At 38.3% G+C, this 17,965-nt stretch overlaps 1 protein-coding gene across 1 annotated transcript; it reads right to left on the reverse strand.

Annotated features, from left to right (window-relative positions):
* Positions 1-14,432: 14,432 nt before the first annotated feature.
* Positions 14,433-17,536, reverse strand: LOC145114737 (EIN3-binding F-box protein 2-like). The gene is made up of 2 exons (XM_079050810.1): positions 17,253-17,536; positions 14,433-16,872 (listed from the first exon to the last, which is right to left on the reverse strand). The coding sequence occupies exons 1-2, from the start codon at positions 17,275-17,277 to the stop codon at positions 15,026-15,028; spliced, it is 1,872 nt and encodes a 623-aa protein (XP_078906936.1). The 5' UTR covers positions 17,278-17,536; the 3' UTR covers positions 14,433-15,025.
* Positions 17,537-17,965: the final 429 nt, after the last annotated feature.

A 17,965-nucleotide genomic window follows, 5' to 3' on the forward strand; every position in this document is an offset into this window, starting at 1 on the left:
CATGGGATGTAATCAATCTCTTTGTCCAGAATCTATGTTTCCCGATTTCTGATTTGTGATGATGTAGGACTTCTAATCGAACACATCAATCTAGTCCTGGCTGGGCCCAGCACATAAGTCAACACCAAATCATCGAGGGGCCCACAGATATCACTTTTCCGCTTAGGGCAAAAGGAACGAATAAACGTTGACTCATATGCTTGTATCTTTTACTCATCAAATTATACATGACAATACGTTTTATAACACCAAGTTACTGATGTGTTTTTGTATCACCAATGCATGACCGACTTGTAAATTACAACTCATATATCTTCGTTTCAAGATTATAAGATATTATCGTCTCAATATTACTCGTGATGAATTCCATGAAGTGATACTCTGAGCGAGGGTTTATCCAATACTCAAATCTCAATTTCTGAGTACTCATGAACATTGCAGCAATTCTATTGCCATGCCTATCCTTAGACAATCTACAATCTAGTTCATGACAGTCTTAATTCACTACTTACTTCCAAAAGTACGAGCGACTGTGGAGTTTGAATAATCTTATTATTCGGGAAGTAAAACATGCAAAATATGAAACACAATAATAAACAATCGACAAAGGCAGTAACCAAACTTATAAATAATACTTTATAATATAATCACCAAAAGTCAATTACATTTACTTTGTTACAAGTTTCAGAACAAAACTAATCTAACTACTAAAACTAATATCATCTTTCAGTCCTATGCTCCGAGCATGCTGAATATGCTTAGCCCTACTCAGACCCTTTATGAGGGGATCTGCTGGGTTATCTTCAGATGACACCCTCTTTACTATAAGATGGCCTTCTTCTACTCTATGTCTGATGAAATGGTACTTTTTGTCGATATGTCTGGTTTTACCATGATCTCTCGGTTCCTTTGTCAAGGCAACCACTCCTTCATTATCGCAGAACAGTTCCATAGGCTCCTGGATGGTTGGAACAACTCCGAGATCTCCGATGAAGTTCCTCAGCCAAGCTGCTTCTTTCGACGCTTCACTCGCTGCTATGTACTCTGATTCACAAGTAGAATCAGCCACCGTATCTTGCTTGGAACTTTTCCAAGTAACTGCTCCTCCATTCAGTAAAAACACCCAGCCTGATTGAGAATGGAAGTTATCTCTATCCGTCTGAAAGCTGGCATCACTGTAACCATCTACTCTCAAAGTATCACTGCCACCAAGCACAAGGACCCAGTCCTTTGTCCTTCGCAAATACTTGAGTATATTCTTAACTGTTATCCAATGAGCTCTACCTGGGTTTCCCTGATAGCGACTGACCATGCTCAAAGCAAATGCCACATCAGGGCGAGTACATGTCATAGCATACATGATCGATCCGACAGCGGAAGCATAAGGTACACGACTCATGTCATCTATTTCAACATCTGTACTCGGGCATTGAGTCTTACTCAATTTGGTATTGCTCTGGATAGGTAGCTCTCCCTTCTTGGAATTTTCCATACTAAACCTCTTTAGTACCTTATCCAAGTATGTGCTCTGACTAAGTCCAATTAGTCTCTTCTTTCTATCTCTCAATATTCTAATCCCAAGAATATAGGCAGCTTCTCCAAGGTCTTTCATGGCAAAACACTTTCCAAGCCAAGACTTAACTTCTTTCAAGGTTGGAACGTCGTTACCAATGAGTAATATGTCATCGACATACAACACCAGAAAAGTTACTATACTCCCACTAGCCTTGATATACACACAGAACACATCTTCACTTCTAGAGAAACCAAACTCTTTGACTTTCTCATGGAAGGAAAGATTCCAACTGCGGGATGCTTGTTTCAATCCATAAATGGATTTCTCAAGCTTGCACACTCTATTGGGGAACTTTGCATTAACAAAACCCTCTGGCTGACTCATGTAAACATCTTCAGCCAACTTCCCATTAAGGAAAGCAGTTTTGACATCCATCTGCCAGATTTCATAATCATGAAAGGCAGCTATGGCGAGCAATATCCTAATAGATTTAATCTTAGCCACTGGCGAGAAGGTCTCATCATATTCAACCCCTGGGGTTTGAGTGAAACCTTTTGCAACCAGTCGAGCCTTGAATGTGTGCACATTTCCATCCATGTCTGTCTTCTTCTTGAAGATCCATTTGCACCCAACTGTCTTACGACCTGGTGCACTATCAACCAAATTCCAAACTTGGTTGTCATACATGGACTTAATCTCGCTGTCCATTGCCTCTTTCCACTTGGAAGCCTCTGGGCCTGCCATTGCTTCCTTATAAGTGACTGGTTCATCTAAGTTTACCAGTGTTCTGTCACTTATGAATGTGTCACCATCTGAAGTACTATGAAAACCATACAACTCAGGTGGCACACTCACCCTAGTGGATCTTCTAAGAGGTAATGAGTTATCGATTGGTTCAACAGGAACTGTTTCCTCTGGTTGAGTGCTAGTGTCATCTAAGGTTCCTTCATTGGCTGACTCTTGAATTTCTTCAAGGTCAATAGTGCTCCCACTGTCCTCTTTGAATATGAGCTCTCTTTCAAGAAAGACTCCTCTTCGTGCTACAAAGACCACGTTCTCACTAGGCCTGTAGAACAAATATCCAAAAGACTGCTTTGGGTAACCAATGAAAACACATTTCTCACTTCTAGCTGCTAGCTTGTCGTGAGTCTCTCGTCTTACGAAAGCTTCACAACCCCAGACTTTAATATGTGCTAACGAGGGAACTTTCCCTGTCCACATTTCGTGAGGTGTTTTGGCAACCTTCTTTGTAGGGACAAGATTGAGGATGTGGGCGGCTGTCTCTAAGGCATACCCCCAGAAGTGAATGGGAAGCGAAGCCCAACTCATCATAGAACGAACCATGTCTAACAAGGTTCAATTACGCCTCTCAGCTACACCATTTAACTGTGGTGTCCTAGGAGGAGTCAATTGTGAGACTATCCTACATTCTTTCAGATAGTCGTTAAACTCGATACTAAGATACTCCCCGCCTCTATCGGATCTAAGTATCTTTATCTTTCTGCCCAATTGATTTTCGACTTCATGCTTAAACTCTTTGAACTTTTCAAAAGTTTCTGACTTATGCTTGATCAAGTAGATATATCCATATCTGCTATAATCGTCAGTGAAAGTCACATAGAATCGATTAGCATCTCTTGTAGTTGATCTGAAGGGCCCACACACATCTGTGTGTATGAGATCCAACAGACCCTCACCTCTTTCACAAGACCCTGTGAATGGTGATTTTGTCATCTTTCCCAAAAGACAAGATTCACACATATCATCTGATTTTAGGTCAAATGATTCCAACACTCCATCCTTTTGGAGTTGGGCTATGCGTTTCTTGTTAATGTGTCCAAGACGACAATGCCACAAGCATGCCTTGTCTACACTATTAGACAAGTCAATATTAAGTACACTATTTCCTAAGCTATCATCACAAGTCACTGTTTCATACACACCATCACAAGGTAAAGCTTCAAACATAAAAACACCATTCTTATAAACAGAAATTGAACCATTCAAATCATTAAAAGAATATTTGAAACCTTGTCTGAACAATTCATGAAATGAAATAATGTTTCTCGTCATCTCAGACGAATAGCAACAATTTATTAAATCTAATCTAACATCATTGCTAAGCAGAAGCTGATAAACTCCGATCTTGGTCACTGGTGAAGACTTTCTGTTTCCCATGATCAAGTTTATCCTTCCTCGCTCTATCTCCTCACTTTCCTTTAGTCCCTGCAAATCAGAACAGATATGAAAACCACATCCTGTATCAAGGACCCATGAACAAGAAGATAATGAGTTATTAGCAGAAATAGTGTAAATACCTGCCGAAGATGGCTTCACTTTGCCATCCTTGATATCTTGCAGATATTGTGGGCAAGATCTCTTCCAATGCCCCTTTTGATTGCAGTAAAAGAAAACGGCCTCTTTTGGATCAGAAACATGGGGAGTGGAACCATTGGGCTTAGCCTTTGGGCCATTACTAGACGACCCAGCTTGAGCCTTGCTCTTCTAGTTTTGCTTGGGAGGACCTTTCCTCTTTTTCCCCTTTCCCTGTCCAATAGCCAACACAGGGGCACTTGTAGGCGTGGAGGGTATACTTTTACCCTTCATTCCTGCCTCAGCTGTCTGCAACAAGTTGTGCAATTGGGCCAAGGTCTGCTCAGTATTGTTCAAATGGTAAGTTAGAATAAACTGACCATAACAATCAGGTAGTGAGTTCAAGACCATGTCAATGGCTAATTCCTCATCAAAGTGAATGTTGAGCTTGATCAAACGCTCTATGTAGCGTTGCATTCTTTGCACATGTGACACAACCGATTCCCCTTCTTTCATCTTGCAAGCCATGAGTGACTTGACTACTTCAAACTTTTCTTGACGAGCTCGCTTATGGTACTTTTCCATAAGGTCCTTGTTCATCTCAAAAGGCCAGTAGTCCTCATAGTACCTCTGCAGTTCTGGGGACATGGTTGCCACCATGATGCACGCCACTTTGGTAGCATCATCGTAATGTTTCTTGTAGGCAGCAAGATCTTCAGGAGTAGCTTCAGACTCATCAAGCTCTTTGAGCTCCTTTTCAAGAACATATTCTTTGTTCTCAAAACGAAGAGCCATCTTGATGTTGCGCATCCAATCGTTATAGTTTGAGCCATCCATAACGACTTTGGAGCAGATATTGAGCAAAGAGAAGTTCTGGTTGGAGGAGGATGAAGCAGAAGTGTTTCCAGGAGTAGACATCTGAAAAGAAAGAAAGTTTTAGTTAGATTTCAAGATACCTCAATATAATAACCCAAAGATAAAATATCAAGGTTAGGATCCAACTATGAAGATTCACAACTTAGAAATGGGATGTCGAGATCCAAGTGTAAATTTCATAAAGGTAGGTGAATGACGCTTCACCAATTCCACCATTAGACGAAACAAACGAAGTGAAATTCCTAATTCTTTTGAGATACATTGAAACTATTCAATGGCATGTTTTAATCTCAGATTATGCTCTTCTATTTGTGACTGGGATGCCGAGGATCACAAACAAGATGTGAATAACCATGCAAATGTGCTTGGTAACCTCATTGTCTTTATCATTAACTATTGATGTGCTGGTAAACCACACACGCTCCATCAAAATGACAATTATGAGATACCCATTACTACTCTTTATTAGTGCCCTTTAGTGTGCTGGTTAACCACACACGCTCCACTAACGACCAATAAAGCATAATGTGCAATTTCATGGATTAGCATACTTTTCACATTTTTCCTAAAGTAACTAGAGTTGGGATTTTAAAAATAATGTTCCAGTACTTTCTTTAATGTCATTATACTTTTAATGAGAAGTAGTTGTCCTATCAAATCCGTTCTGCTAACGACCCTCCACTAATCAAGGAAGCGGTGGGTGAGAGTGGACACCCATTCAACTACCATTTTATAGGCAGTTTCCTTATACCCCCCCTATAGATTAGCTTCGTGAATGAGGCATACTAGCGATTTGACTGACCATATTCTTATACATATATAATATTAAACTTTTAATCATAATACATATATAGGGTGTGTTTTAAAACATTTTAAAACTTCAAGGGTTTATATAAATTTCGAAATTCAAACTATTAAATTTAAATTTAAATAAACCAATTAACTAGATTTAATATTTATCTTTTAATTAACTATTAATCAAATTATTAAATATTGTAAGGATTATCTAATTAAATTAATCAATTAATTTAATCCTAATCCTTATCCCTCTAAATTTCGAAAAATAGGGTAAGGATAATTATCCAATTAATCTAATTAAGTAACAATTATCCAAAACAAGAAACACTAAAACTTCTAGCAATTTCGAAATTCACAAGGGAGGAGGCTAGGGTTTTCAAAACCCTAACCCTAATTTCGATTAGGGTTCTTTGGAGGCTAGGGTTTTCGAAAAAAAACCCTTTTATCCAAAACCCTAGAAATCGAAAATTTGGCCTTTAGGGTTTAATAGCTATAAACCCTAATTTGCAATTCAACAATTATAGCAATTCAATTTAAAACAAACATAGCTCTGATACCACTGATGGGTTTTAGGTAAAACAAATAAACTAGAAAACAATTCCTAAGTTCACATACAACCTACTTTGGATCTATGTTTTAACTATTGAACATATAAATTTGAATTGCAAAACAAGAACCCTAGAGGAGAGAGGCTAATTTCGAAATTAACAAACTAGGGTTTAGGAGTTACATACCTTTCAATTGTTATAGCAAACAATTGATAATCCTCTTGATCTTGATCTTGATCTTCTTGGAAGCTTAGCACCACAAATGTAATGCCTCTAATGGAATCACACCCAAGAACTAGCAAGAAGGAAACTTAGAGGAGAGAGGATGGAGAGAGTATGCAATTTCGGCCTTAGGTTTTCTTCCAAAGAAATCAGTGACCTCAAATGTGAGCCAGGAGGCTCCTTAAATAGCTGAGGGATCTAGGGTTTAGGGAAAACCCTAGTTATCCTTTGCTTAGGGCCTAAGCAAGATCCAAAGGCCTTATTTGGACCCCTTGGACGAAATCTCTAGGGTTTCCCCTAAGAATTTCGTCCACCTCCTTCCAAGGGGGTTCTGGAACCTTCCACTCAACTATTAGTTAATTGCAAACTAGTCCCTGCACTTCATAATTAATTCTTTTAACCCCAAAATTAATTCTGATTAATTTCTGGCTAACTATTAATTAAACATAATGATTTCTAATTAATATATTAATCTTTTAACATATTAATAAATCATTTATATTAATTCATTAATCTTATAAATTAATATCTCTCTTTTCATAATTTTCTTGTCCAGTTGCTAGGTTGAGGGCAACCCAAAAGGACTGTGCTGCTATCAATTCAAGTACATACCAATTATAGTTATGGGCTTAGACACCTAATCCAACACCAACAGCTCAAGAAACTAACCCACCATCTTCCTGCTATCGCTCCTTTCCTAGCAACGACAACGTTTGAACTCAACAACTCTTCCATAGGTAACTGTCGCTCCTACCTGGACAAATGCTAAAATCGCTGAACTCTGACGATACTGGAGAACTAACCTATTGAGGCCTGACCATAAACCTTCCACACAATACCTCCAAACCGATCTCGACCAAAAACCAAATGATAACCGAACACATTGGAACCCGCTACACGAGATACAACCCCTCAATGACCCACCAAAAATCACGACATGCAAAAGGCATAAAACAATCTTTCGAAGATATAACCCCGGAATAACAGAGAACTAATCCAAAGATAACGCTTGCCCAAACCCAAATAAAATTCCAAGCAACATAAATACTGATAACAACCGAAGAAAAAAACAAAGGACCACGTATCCGTAATATCACCTGCTGGAGCATTGGCCTCCCCGGTCTGACACTGAAATAACCGGCTACCCTTTGCTGGGGCTCCTGCCCCACCCTTACGACTATCATAAATCCGCAAACTAGCCGGAGCAGGTGCTCCCACTGCTCCTTCCCTCCTCATCGGACATACGGCCCTCTTGTGGTTCACCTGTTCGTAGAGAAACATAACGGGCTTACCCCCTGAGGACAATCCTTGCAGACATGATCATTCCTTCTACACTGGTAGCAACCCATACCCCTGCTACGACAAACTCCCTCGTCCAGTTTCCCACACGTGTTGCACTGACTCTAGCCCCGTTGACCCCCAATCACTAATAGTGAAGTCTTTAGTGTTTTCCCGGGACCCTCCCTTGTTTACACCTGATCTGCCCCCCCCCCTCTTTCCCAGGTGCTCCAAATCGATCTCCCGCTCACCGAAAGATAGAGTGCGAGCTCCAACGATAACCATACCCTCAGCAAAAATCATGCCCAAGCGTTCATCCCAGATCTCCACAATTCCCCATGACTGAACCAAAGATCACAAGAGTCTGCTCCAGAATACCGCGAGTAATCTCCGACGAGATGAACTCCCGCATCTGCTCTCTAATCGGCTCAGTACCCGCACCTGAGCCAGAACCAGAACCAAAACCTCCTTCCTGGTTTCTCATCACCAAATTGAATTACAACTTGCAAATGATCAAAACATACCCAAGAATCCTCTTCCACAGGCTTCTTAGATTCTACAAGACTCTCCCCAATTTGAGTATGGATCTTGTGCTATCGGTAGTACGGGCCCAATACTACCTTCCACACCTATCCATACTTTCATCAAGAATCATCCCGAATCCTCTAAGTCACCTTCTTAAACTGATGCACCAAAGCTCACTAAAAATGCGACTACAACCGTTGCAGCACTCCCTAGGCTCTCCTAGGTTCCCGACCTCACCCTGCCATCATCTGCTGAAGAGCTCCCCATAATGTCAGTCGCCCACCTCATGAATACCATCATATTCACTTAGTAGCTGACTCCCAACATCTAAGAGTTCCATAAAGCACAAAGCAAGCAACATTCGTGCAGTAACACTCCAATCCATAGAACTATGATATAACATTCAACCCACACACCAACACTCATGCTAGAAATTCCACCTTTACTGCCGGTTGCCTTATGCATGCAAATTATACACAGAACAAGATCAAATAGACTGTCGAATACCAGACTCTACCCTAGAACCACAACCAGACAAGGAACATGAAATAAGGCCAAATCAGTTATTCTAGGGCTATAAGATCCTAACCGTATACAATTTTTAAAGCATGCACTTAGCAATTACTGATTCCAATAGATATTCTCATCCCAACATAACATCCAATACTCCCAAGGCTACAAGACATCACATATCCGTCCAATCTACCACTAACTAATCAGCATTAGCATGTAAGGCTACCAGCTCATACAATATACATACAAAGGCATCTCTCTTAGGATTCTATCATGCAAGAACTAAGCAGATCCTTAGCCCTAACTAGCATGCAATTCACAGATTCATAAATCAAATCATAATAGATAACATGTATGGGTATTTTGGGAAAACTTACTTGAGCTCGGATGATTGCATGCACCACACCCTTCTCTTATCTTAGAAAACTCTTTTCTTGAAAATACTTTTCTTTTGAAAACTTTACCAAATCCTCAGTTTGAGTTCAGACGCACCTGAGAGTATGTCCGAATCCCTCAAACTAAGGATCTGATACCAACTTGTAACGTCCCAAAAATCATGTCATAATTTTTTTTTGTTTTTAGATGAATAAATCATTAATACATATCTTTCCCATAAAACTGAGGTAATCAAGATTTTACAAAACATCATCAAATCAGAGTAATTCATAGAATGCGGAAACTTGTGTTGTATACTATGCAATCATCCCGAGCTCTTCCATTTGAAAACCGGAGTACCTGAAACATAAATTGAAAACCGTAAGCACAAAGCTTATTGAGTTCCCTAAAATACCCTGAGGTATGTTTCAACCCAAACATAGTATACTTGGAATTCCATGGGCTCCCCCATGGTCTGATATCCGAGTGCCATGGGCTCCCCCATGGTCTTTACCTGGAAGGCCATGGACTCCCCCATAGTCTGATAACCAAATGTCATGGGCTCCCCCATGGTCTTTCATGCAAGCATCACAGAGACAACTAGCATTCCACATAACAAGTAATGGGCCGGCATTGGTGCCTTCGACCCATTGATATAGTGAGAAGACTCACATCGCACTGCCGAAACAAACAGAAAATCCTTGGCTGCTGACTGGCAGATCCCTGAACTATCAAAGTCAAAACAACATTCAATCAGCAATTGGGTTCCAATCCATAACCAAAAATCCATACTTGGGGTAAAAAAACCATTTTACCCCTAACCTAGCTTGGTCCAAGACTAAGGTCTAAAATCACAATCTGTAAGGCCCAAAGGCCAGCTAATCAACCAAGGCCCAAATATGACCTAATTTTCCAAATTAGGCCCAAACCCCTTACATGGGTCTTACTCTAAATCCCAACCTTTTTTCCTAGTCCTAAACACTTGTACTCAGATGACCTATTAATAACCCAACACCCAAGCCAAAAAAGAAAGCCCAAAATCGAACCCCAATTGCAAAATCCCATCTGACTGAGTATGCCACACGTACTCAGTGAGTACGCTAAGCATACGACCAAGAAACCTAGTATGCCTCGCGTACGAGGAGGTAGGCCCCGCGTACTGACCCTGCTCACAACCAACCTAGAGAATGTCTTAATACCTTAAGCCAAGACATCCAAAACCTCAGAATAGCTAAATATAAGTGACTTGATCCATAAAGTCGAAGGCTTTAAAACCTTTGCATGGCTTAATGAAGCCCAATCACCAAAGATGAATTCCAAAGGTCAAAATCACTCCAAAATGTATTAAAAACTTCTTAATACCTTAAGACTATAGTCCAAACTTCCAGATCTAATTCAAAGGGACTTCTTAAGTCATAAAGTTCCTGACTTTATGACTTAGCATGACTTAATGGGACCCAAATCAAAACCCTAAGTCCCAAGCTTCACCAAAAGACTACCAAATCATGCATGGAAGGTTAATACTCATCAAGATCAAAACTTTATGACTCCATAACCCCAACAAAGGCCAAATATGAAGCTCAAAGGTTCTGGAGTAACTTCTACTCATAAGAACCACCACAAAGGGATCAAAATCATAACAAAGTGCCACCTAGCTTGATCTACAAGAAAGAGTTGTCAAGGTTGAGACTTTATACCTCTAGAATTTAGATCTATGTGCTCAAATCCTGGATCCAAAAGCTCCAAGTCAAGCAACGACTCTTCAAGAAGTTCCTTCTTCCTCCTCAAGCACTAAAAACACACATAAATCACTTTGAAGCTCAAGAATCACTCAAATGGGGGCTAAGGGTCGATTTCTAGGGTTTAGAGGGATGCTGGCTGAAGATATTAGGGTTAGGTTATGAGATAAGAAGCTTAAATAGAGTCCAAGACCCTAAAATAAGGTTTGGGTCTGATTGAAGTACGCCCAACGTACATATGGTACGTCCAGCGTACTCCGAGGAGAATCCGCGACCATCCTGGTCAGTACGCCCAACGTACACCAAGGTACGCCCCGCGTACTGCCCTTTTCACTAGCGCGCCCCGCGTACCCTATGTGTACGTCCTGCGTACCCGGCTAAACCTTAAAACCATCAAACTTCCGAAGGCCATAACTTTTTCGTTATAAGTCCGTTTCCGACGATCCTTATATCCACGGAAAGGTAACGAGAAGACCTACACTTCTAACAAACCATACCAACCTTAAGACCTTCTGAACAAAAATCCAATTTCCACAAAAGCCCGAACGGACACTTTACCGAACTACCCATAGGCTCCAAAACACAAACCGAACACCCGGATCACTTCAATTACATCATTTGCACCCAAATTGACTTAGATCTCACCTATTCAAACGCCCTAAGCGTTATGATGACCAATCTTCGGGCCGCAACCTCGAATTAGGAATCGATTCGGAACAGGGCGTTACAACTATATATCCAATTGACGGTGATCCATAAACTTAGTTGCTCAACCCGACGTGTTCTGCCGCCTCGGTTGGGGGATGTGACAAGGGAGGTAATTTGAAACCCTAGAGATAGTTACCAAATATAATTATAATTATCTATGGTATTCAAATCATTCTGAAATATTCCATATTGTTTTTTTATTATTAATTAATTAAACTATTAATTAATTAACAAAACAATTCCCTCAAATAAATATCTTTTCAATTCTGTTTTATTTTGTTATTACATGTAACCCAAAAAAACACTGTTATTTATAGTAATATTACCGGACTTGTTATAGCTATGTGCACTATTCTCCATCAGTTATTTCTTTGCATACCCGATTACAAGAGGAAAGCGATAATGCGATTTAGGTTATGAAAAATTCTGTTTTCCATAAGCAAATTAAGAAAACATATATCGAGATATATTGTCATTTCACTCGCATTATCTACAACTTGGAACCATCTCACTACCATGTGTTCCATTAGCCTAGCAGGTTGGTGATATTTTCATGAAGGCTCAATCGGCTTTTCGGTTTCACTATTTTCTAACAAATTTTTAATATTTATTGTTGTTGCAGTGTGAGTTTGAGGCAAGATCATAATGAAGTATTTTTGTTTATTTTATATTGCGCTGTTTATTTTCTCTTTTAGTTATGTTAACCCTAGATAATCTCGATATTTATACTTGTATATCTCTTTTTTATAAATAACTTTTCATTTCAATAATAATCTCTTTTTTATAAATAACTTTTCCTTTCAATAATAAACTTTAGTTGTATTCCCTTTATTTTATTATTAATGTACGGTATCCACGGGTGGGCATGCATAGTTCGATCATCAATAGCTCAAAGTGATTCATGATTTGCACTCAAATGCGTAGACATGGATAGAATCTCTATGTGTAACAAGTTTACTATGCTTCCAACAATCTCACACATACAGATCAACAAGTTTGGTTTCTCATCTACATGGTGGGAGTTGGGACAAAAGGCAAAGCCCCTTATCTCTTATCATATCTTATTCACATTCGATATGATCTAGACATGTAATATATCGTTGCATATCCATATTAATGAAAAGACACCATCGTGTAATAATATACATATAGACCATGAATGTCTATATATACACGTCTGAAATCAAGGGAAAACATACTCTTAACAAAAAGTAATAAATAAATTATTACTATTATTATTATTATTATTATTATTATTATAAATTCTATATATAGTATTTAAATTATTTTTTTTTAGAATGGCTACATATATAATTGAATGATTGGTGTTTTTTATCTATTATAAATATATCAAATATCATTTAGACTGTATTTGAGCGTATAAACTATTATAATTGAATAACCATTCAATTATAATAGTATATCCCTTCAATTATAATAGTATATCAAATTATTATTTTTAGAACGTCTACACATATAATTGAATTTAGTGTTTTTATCTATTATAAATATATCAAGTATAATTCAGATTTTACTTGGTTGGTGTTTTTATCTATTATATATCAAATATATTTGACGTCTTTATTTTTTTGAATTTATTATAATTTAATGTTTGGTGATATTTTTAAAATAGTTTGTAAACTAATTTTTTAATAAACTACTAGAGATAACTTATATGTTAAAAACTAATATTTCAGCTACCGTATTTGAATGAGACTAATTGTAAAAACTTATCACTACACAACTAATCAAATGTTCTTCTTTCGTACTCTTCGTATATAATGATTTACATTGAATTAAACATTATCGTTTTTCTTTTCTCTACATGACTTGAATCACACCTTTGAAGTTATTATTAAACTTTATCGACAATCCTGATACGGATAGATTGAAATTTGAAAACAACTTTCTAAAGTAGGTACAAATATGTGATATGAGATCATGACAATAAACCATGCCCAGATGCAATGTCAAGCTTATGGCAATTTAATATCAATATTAATTGGACTTTGTTCATATGATTTGGTAATCTTGGCCCCCACCAAATGGTCCATGTCCATTGAACCTTCATTGTTTGTTGTACATAATCATAATAAATTGCAATATGAGCAAAAAGACAACATATTCTATGATTATTGTTATTAATTATCATCTTTGTGAATGATATGATACGTGGAATATGTCTTACGATATTATAAACATATATTGACAAGACAAAGTAAAACAATTAATTAAATTTAAATCAAAGTTTCAGTAACATTAAGTGATATGTATCGTAACTTTCTAGGTAACACAATTATTATTCTAACAAAATCTAAAGGTTTATTGATTGATTCAGATTTAACCGAGTAAATGTCTAATTAACTCAGTTTCTTACTAGACTTAATAAGAGACATCAAAAACTATACGACTTAATCATAGACTTTTAATCGTGATAAAAGTATCAGACAAAATTAGACAAATTTTTACCAGGTAAAAAAAGTATAAAACAACCCTTACATAAGCCTTATAATGACTTGTACTTTATACAAGAAAAGTTGTATATTTAGCTTTTATAGAAATTATTTAGATGTATAATGACTTGTACTTTATTAAAAAAAAAATGTACGTTGCAGCCCTTTTAGGAGTTTTATGTCGTATACAAGAGTGATCTTTTAAAACGTAATTTGTGATCATTAATTTTGCAATATTTCCTAATATTGATCATGTTATATTCTTGTGCAAGAACAAAATAAGCAAAATAAAAATAAAAACTTGTACTCAATTAATGAATGCAACATAATTACTTCTAAAAAAAGTGATAAAATTACTTGATCACCTACTTTGTCCAAATGCAGAAAAGTAAAAGCTTCAAAATCTTGTACGGTACAACCAGTACAGCACGACGATTGTTGAAAAATATATCTTCCAATACTTGTACGGTACAAGTATCGGATGCACAACCGACATGTACAGTACAACTGTTACCAGCACAACCACGGTAAAGCAATAAAATTTCCAAGACTTGTAAGGTACGACTAATAACAATGCAACAAATTTAGACCATTAAAAGCTTCAAATACTTGTACAGTACAACCAGAAACAAGACAATTTTAGTAGAACATAAGCTTTATATACTTGTACAGTACAACTACAAACAGCACACAGTAACTTACATTTTCAACCTTCATTTTCATTAAAACTACTAAAAGAGGTACAATTTGAAATATCAAGATGATCAATCTGGGAAAACAGGATCCTAAAATCCCATAAAAAAACATGGACTTTGGTTAAAAAAAAAACAACCACAAAGTGTTGTTCAATAGCACTAGTGCCATTGACCAAAGCCCAAAAACCAGATGCACCCTCCTTCACCTTCAAACCACACCGGACCACGACTCGAACCATAAGACCCGACCCCGACCCCACAACCGCTATCCTAACTAGACACGAAAAGAAAAGCTTTGTGTGTCCAACCATGGCCGCAGTTGAAACAGTCTCGCTTTCAAGCGAGACTAAAAGAGTCACGAACAGACAGACTGTATACAGTCTGTCTGTTCGTGACCAGAAAACCAACCGACGAGCCAAAGACAAACCCCACCACACGAAACCGATCCTTCCATCTTTATTCTTATTTAAAATAGGATATCGCACCTCCAAAGATTCGTGACAAGTGAATCAACCGCACTACTTGTGATCGAATTGCATTGTTGGATGTTCAATCCAACTAGGGTTTGACCTAATTTTTTCAAGAACGGCACACACTTGTTTGTAATCTTGGAGCAACCCGATACCGAAAGGATCTGTAAATTAATTTGAACACCTTCCGACAAACACGATACTCCGGAATCCGTGATTCCGCACTTTGAAACATCGAGATCGTTCAACAACACACAGTTTTCCGCAATCGCCGCTAGACTGTCATCAGTGATCCTCCGACCGCCTTCAAGATTCAAGACTTCTAGGGTTCCGCCATGAACCCTAGCAAGATCCACCACGAATTTGTCGGTTAAGTTTACGCAATTGCTTAAATTCACCTTCACGAGCCCGGTATTCCGGTTTTCGAGAAGCGGGAAGAGACCGGAATCGGTGATTCCGCAAAGCCCGCTTAACTCGATGTTTTCTAGGTCCGGACATAATCTTCCAATAATTGCCAAGCTTGTGTTCCCGAACCCGATACAGTCTTTGATCGTTAAAGATCGGACTGACCCTGATTCCGATTCCGATTCCATCCCCGATTCAGCGGAATCTTTGATTCCCATACATTTTACGATCGATAAAGACTTCAATTTTGAATTGCAAGATAGAACTCCGAAAACTCCATGTTGGCTGATCCGATTACATTCTTCCAATTGTAAACATTCGAGCGATTCAGCGGAATCCACCAATGAAATCAACCCTTTATCAGACACAAAACAACACTTCTTAATAACCATCTGTTTAAGCGAACCACACCCATTTGCAATCGATTCCAAGCTCAAATCAGTAATCCCATAACATGAGGTCACAGTTAACGAGATCAAAGATTGAAGACCTTTTGCGTTACCCATAGCCCAGAACCCTTTTTGACTCGCAGTTTGAAGGCTGATTAGCGACAGATTAGTGATTGATTTCCCGTAATGCCCGATTACAGCAAGTGAGAAGTCTGTAATGTTTAAAGATTGGAGTCGTACTTTCTTTAAAATCGAAGATGGTGATGATAACAGAGTTGCGACTCCTTGATCGCCGACGAGCGGGCAGTCTTTGATTGAGATCGATTGAAGATTCGGGCAGTGTCGGGCAATGGATTGAAGGGTTTCGTTCCCGATGTTTTTGCAAGATTCGATAGTTAAAGAGGATAAATTTGGGCAGGATTCAGCGATTGCAGAAACACCTTTATTGGAAATCGAGGGGCAATGGGAAAGATCGAGTTTTTCTAATGAATGGCATTCTTTTGCGATCTCGATTAAAGATTCATCCTCGATTGAAGGCAAGTTCCATAACGAAAGAACTTTAAGCGAAGGGCAACCACGTGCGATTGCTGTGAATCCAGATTTTGTTACTTTGTTGGTTGCCCTAATCGAAAGCTTGCCTAATCCGCCGCGGCCAGAGGTTCCGACGGCAATGGCGGCAAGTCTGCCGTCTGTAGCCTTCTTTCCTTCTATACACCTTGTGAGAAATCCGTCGTTTTCCGGTGAGATCATTTCAACATCGGTGGATGAGCCATTATCGATCTCGGAGATTCTGATGTTGCTTAGAACTGTGAGCCATCGCTTTGATACACAGGCGGAGGCACTCCGGGATTGGCCGCCGGGCAAACGCCGGAGGATTTCGTAAAGACATTCGTCGGGAAGGACTTCGATCGATGGCTTTTGATCCTCTTCGAAGAAGAGAAAGTATGAATCGCTGATTCGTTGGCGTTTGCAAGGCGGACCATAAACGGAAAGCAAACGGGGTGAATCTTTTGAGCAGAGTGATCCGCCGGTGTGATAATCATCATCACCTGCAAATTCGAATAGCAATCTATCAGAAAACAGTTTTTGCAATCCATCAAAAACAACTTTTAATAGCAATTTCTACGTTTCCGATTTAGCAAAAGCTGAAGAAACTAAGTACGATTTCCTAAAAGGTTAATCTTTCTATAAAAAGAACTCGTATTCATGGCTTCATATGTAAAATCTAGGTCAATGACATCAATCCCTATTTACAAGACAAAAAATTTGAAGATTTCATCAACCAGATACCAAAAGCTTCAAGATTTCCGATATAACCCACAAATCAAATCTACTGACTATCAAGAACTCATAAGATTTTTCAAGAAATCAAAACACCCAAATAGGAAATTTTTAACAAGAACGTAACGAAGATAAAGCAAAAACTTACCCCTGTAATTAACCAAAGTAGGCATCTTTGTAACTTCTTGTAATAACCCACCAAAAACACCAAATCTTTCACCAAAAAGCACACAAAGATTATCCAAAAACAGAAGCTCTTGATGAAATCTCCTTCAAGATTCGATTGCATTCACAAAGAAACCCTCTACAACTCAGTAGATGGGCAAAAAAGGAAAAAGATAGAGAGAAAGAGGAATGAAGTTTTGGAATGTTTGAAGAACACGCAGTGCTATTGTGGAAATAGAGATTGTGGATTATATATACAAAAGGGGGATGCATGTAAATCATGCTGAGGTGTTTAGTCAGTCTTTAGATACATTACAGACACCTCCCCCTAAACACACACACTGTTGCGTACATTCATTGAATCTCCTCAAGAAAACCGGTTGTTCCGGTTGTTAGTCTGGAATTTCCCACTTGTACCAAAGCTGATTGCCTTTTATTCTGCGTGCGCGTCATTGACCCGAAACCGGACGGTGCCGGTAATTGTGTTCGAAGTTAAACAAATTTAACCTTTTAGTTTTTGACTTTTTTTTTCCAAAATTATAATGTAACTGTTCACGTTTTTTTTTCATATTAATGTTTGTAAATCACAAAAACATCATTTTTTTTTGAAAGAGGTCACAAAAACATCATTTATTGAATAACAAAATGATAAATGATCATATTCCTTTTGCAATAATAACCACCATGTAATTGTGA

The sequence above is a fragment of the Lactuca virosa genome, chromosome 5 (genome assembly GCF_052849685.1).
Source record: "Lactuca virosa cultivar CGN04683 chromosome 5, Lactuca_virosa_CGN04683_v6, whole genome shotgun sequence".
Taxonomy (NCBI): Eukaryota; Viridiplantae; Streptophyta; class Magnoliopsida; order Asterales; family Asteraceae; genus Lactuca; species Lactuca virosa.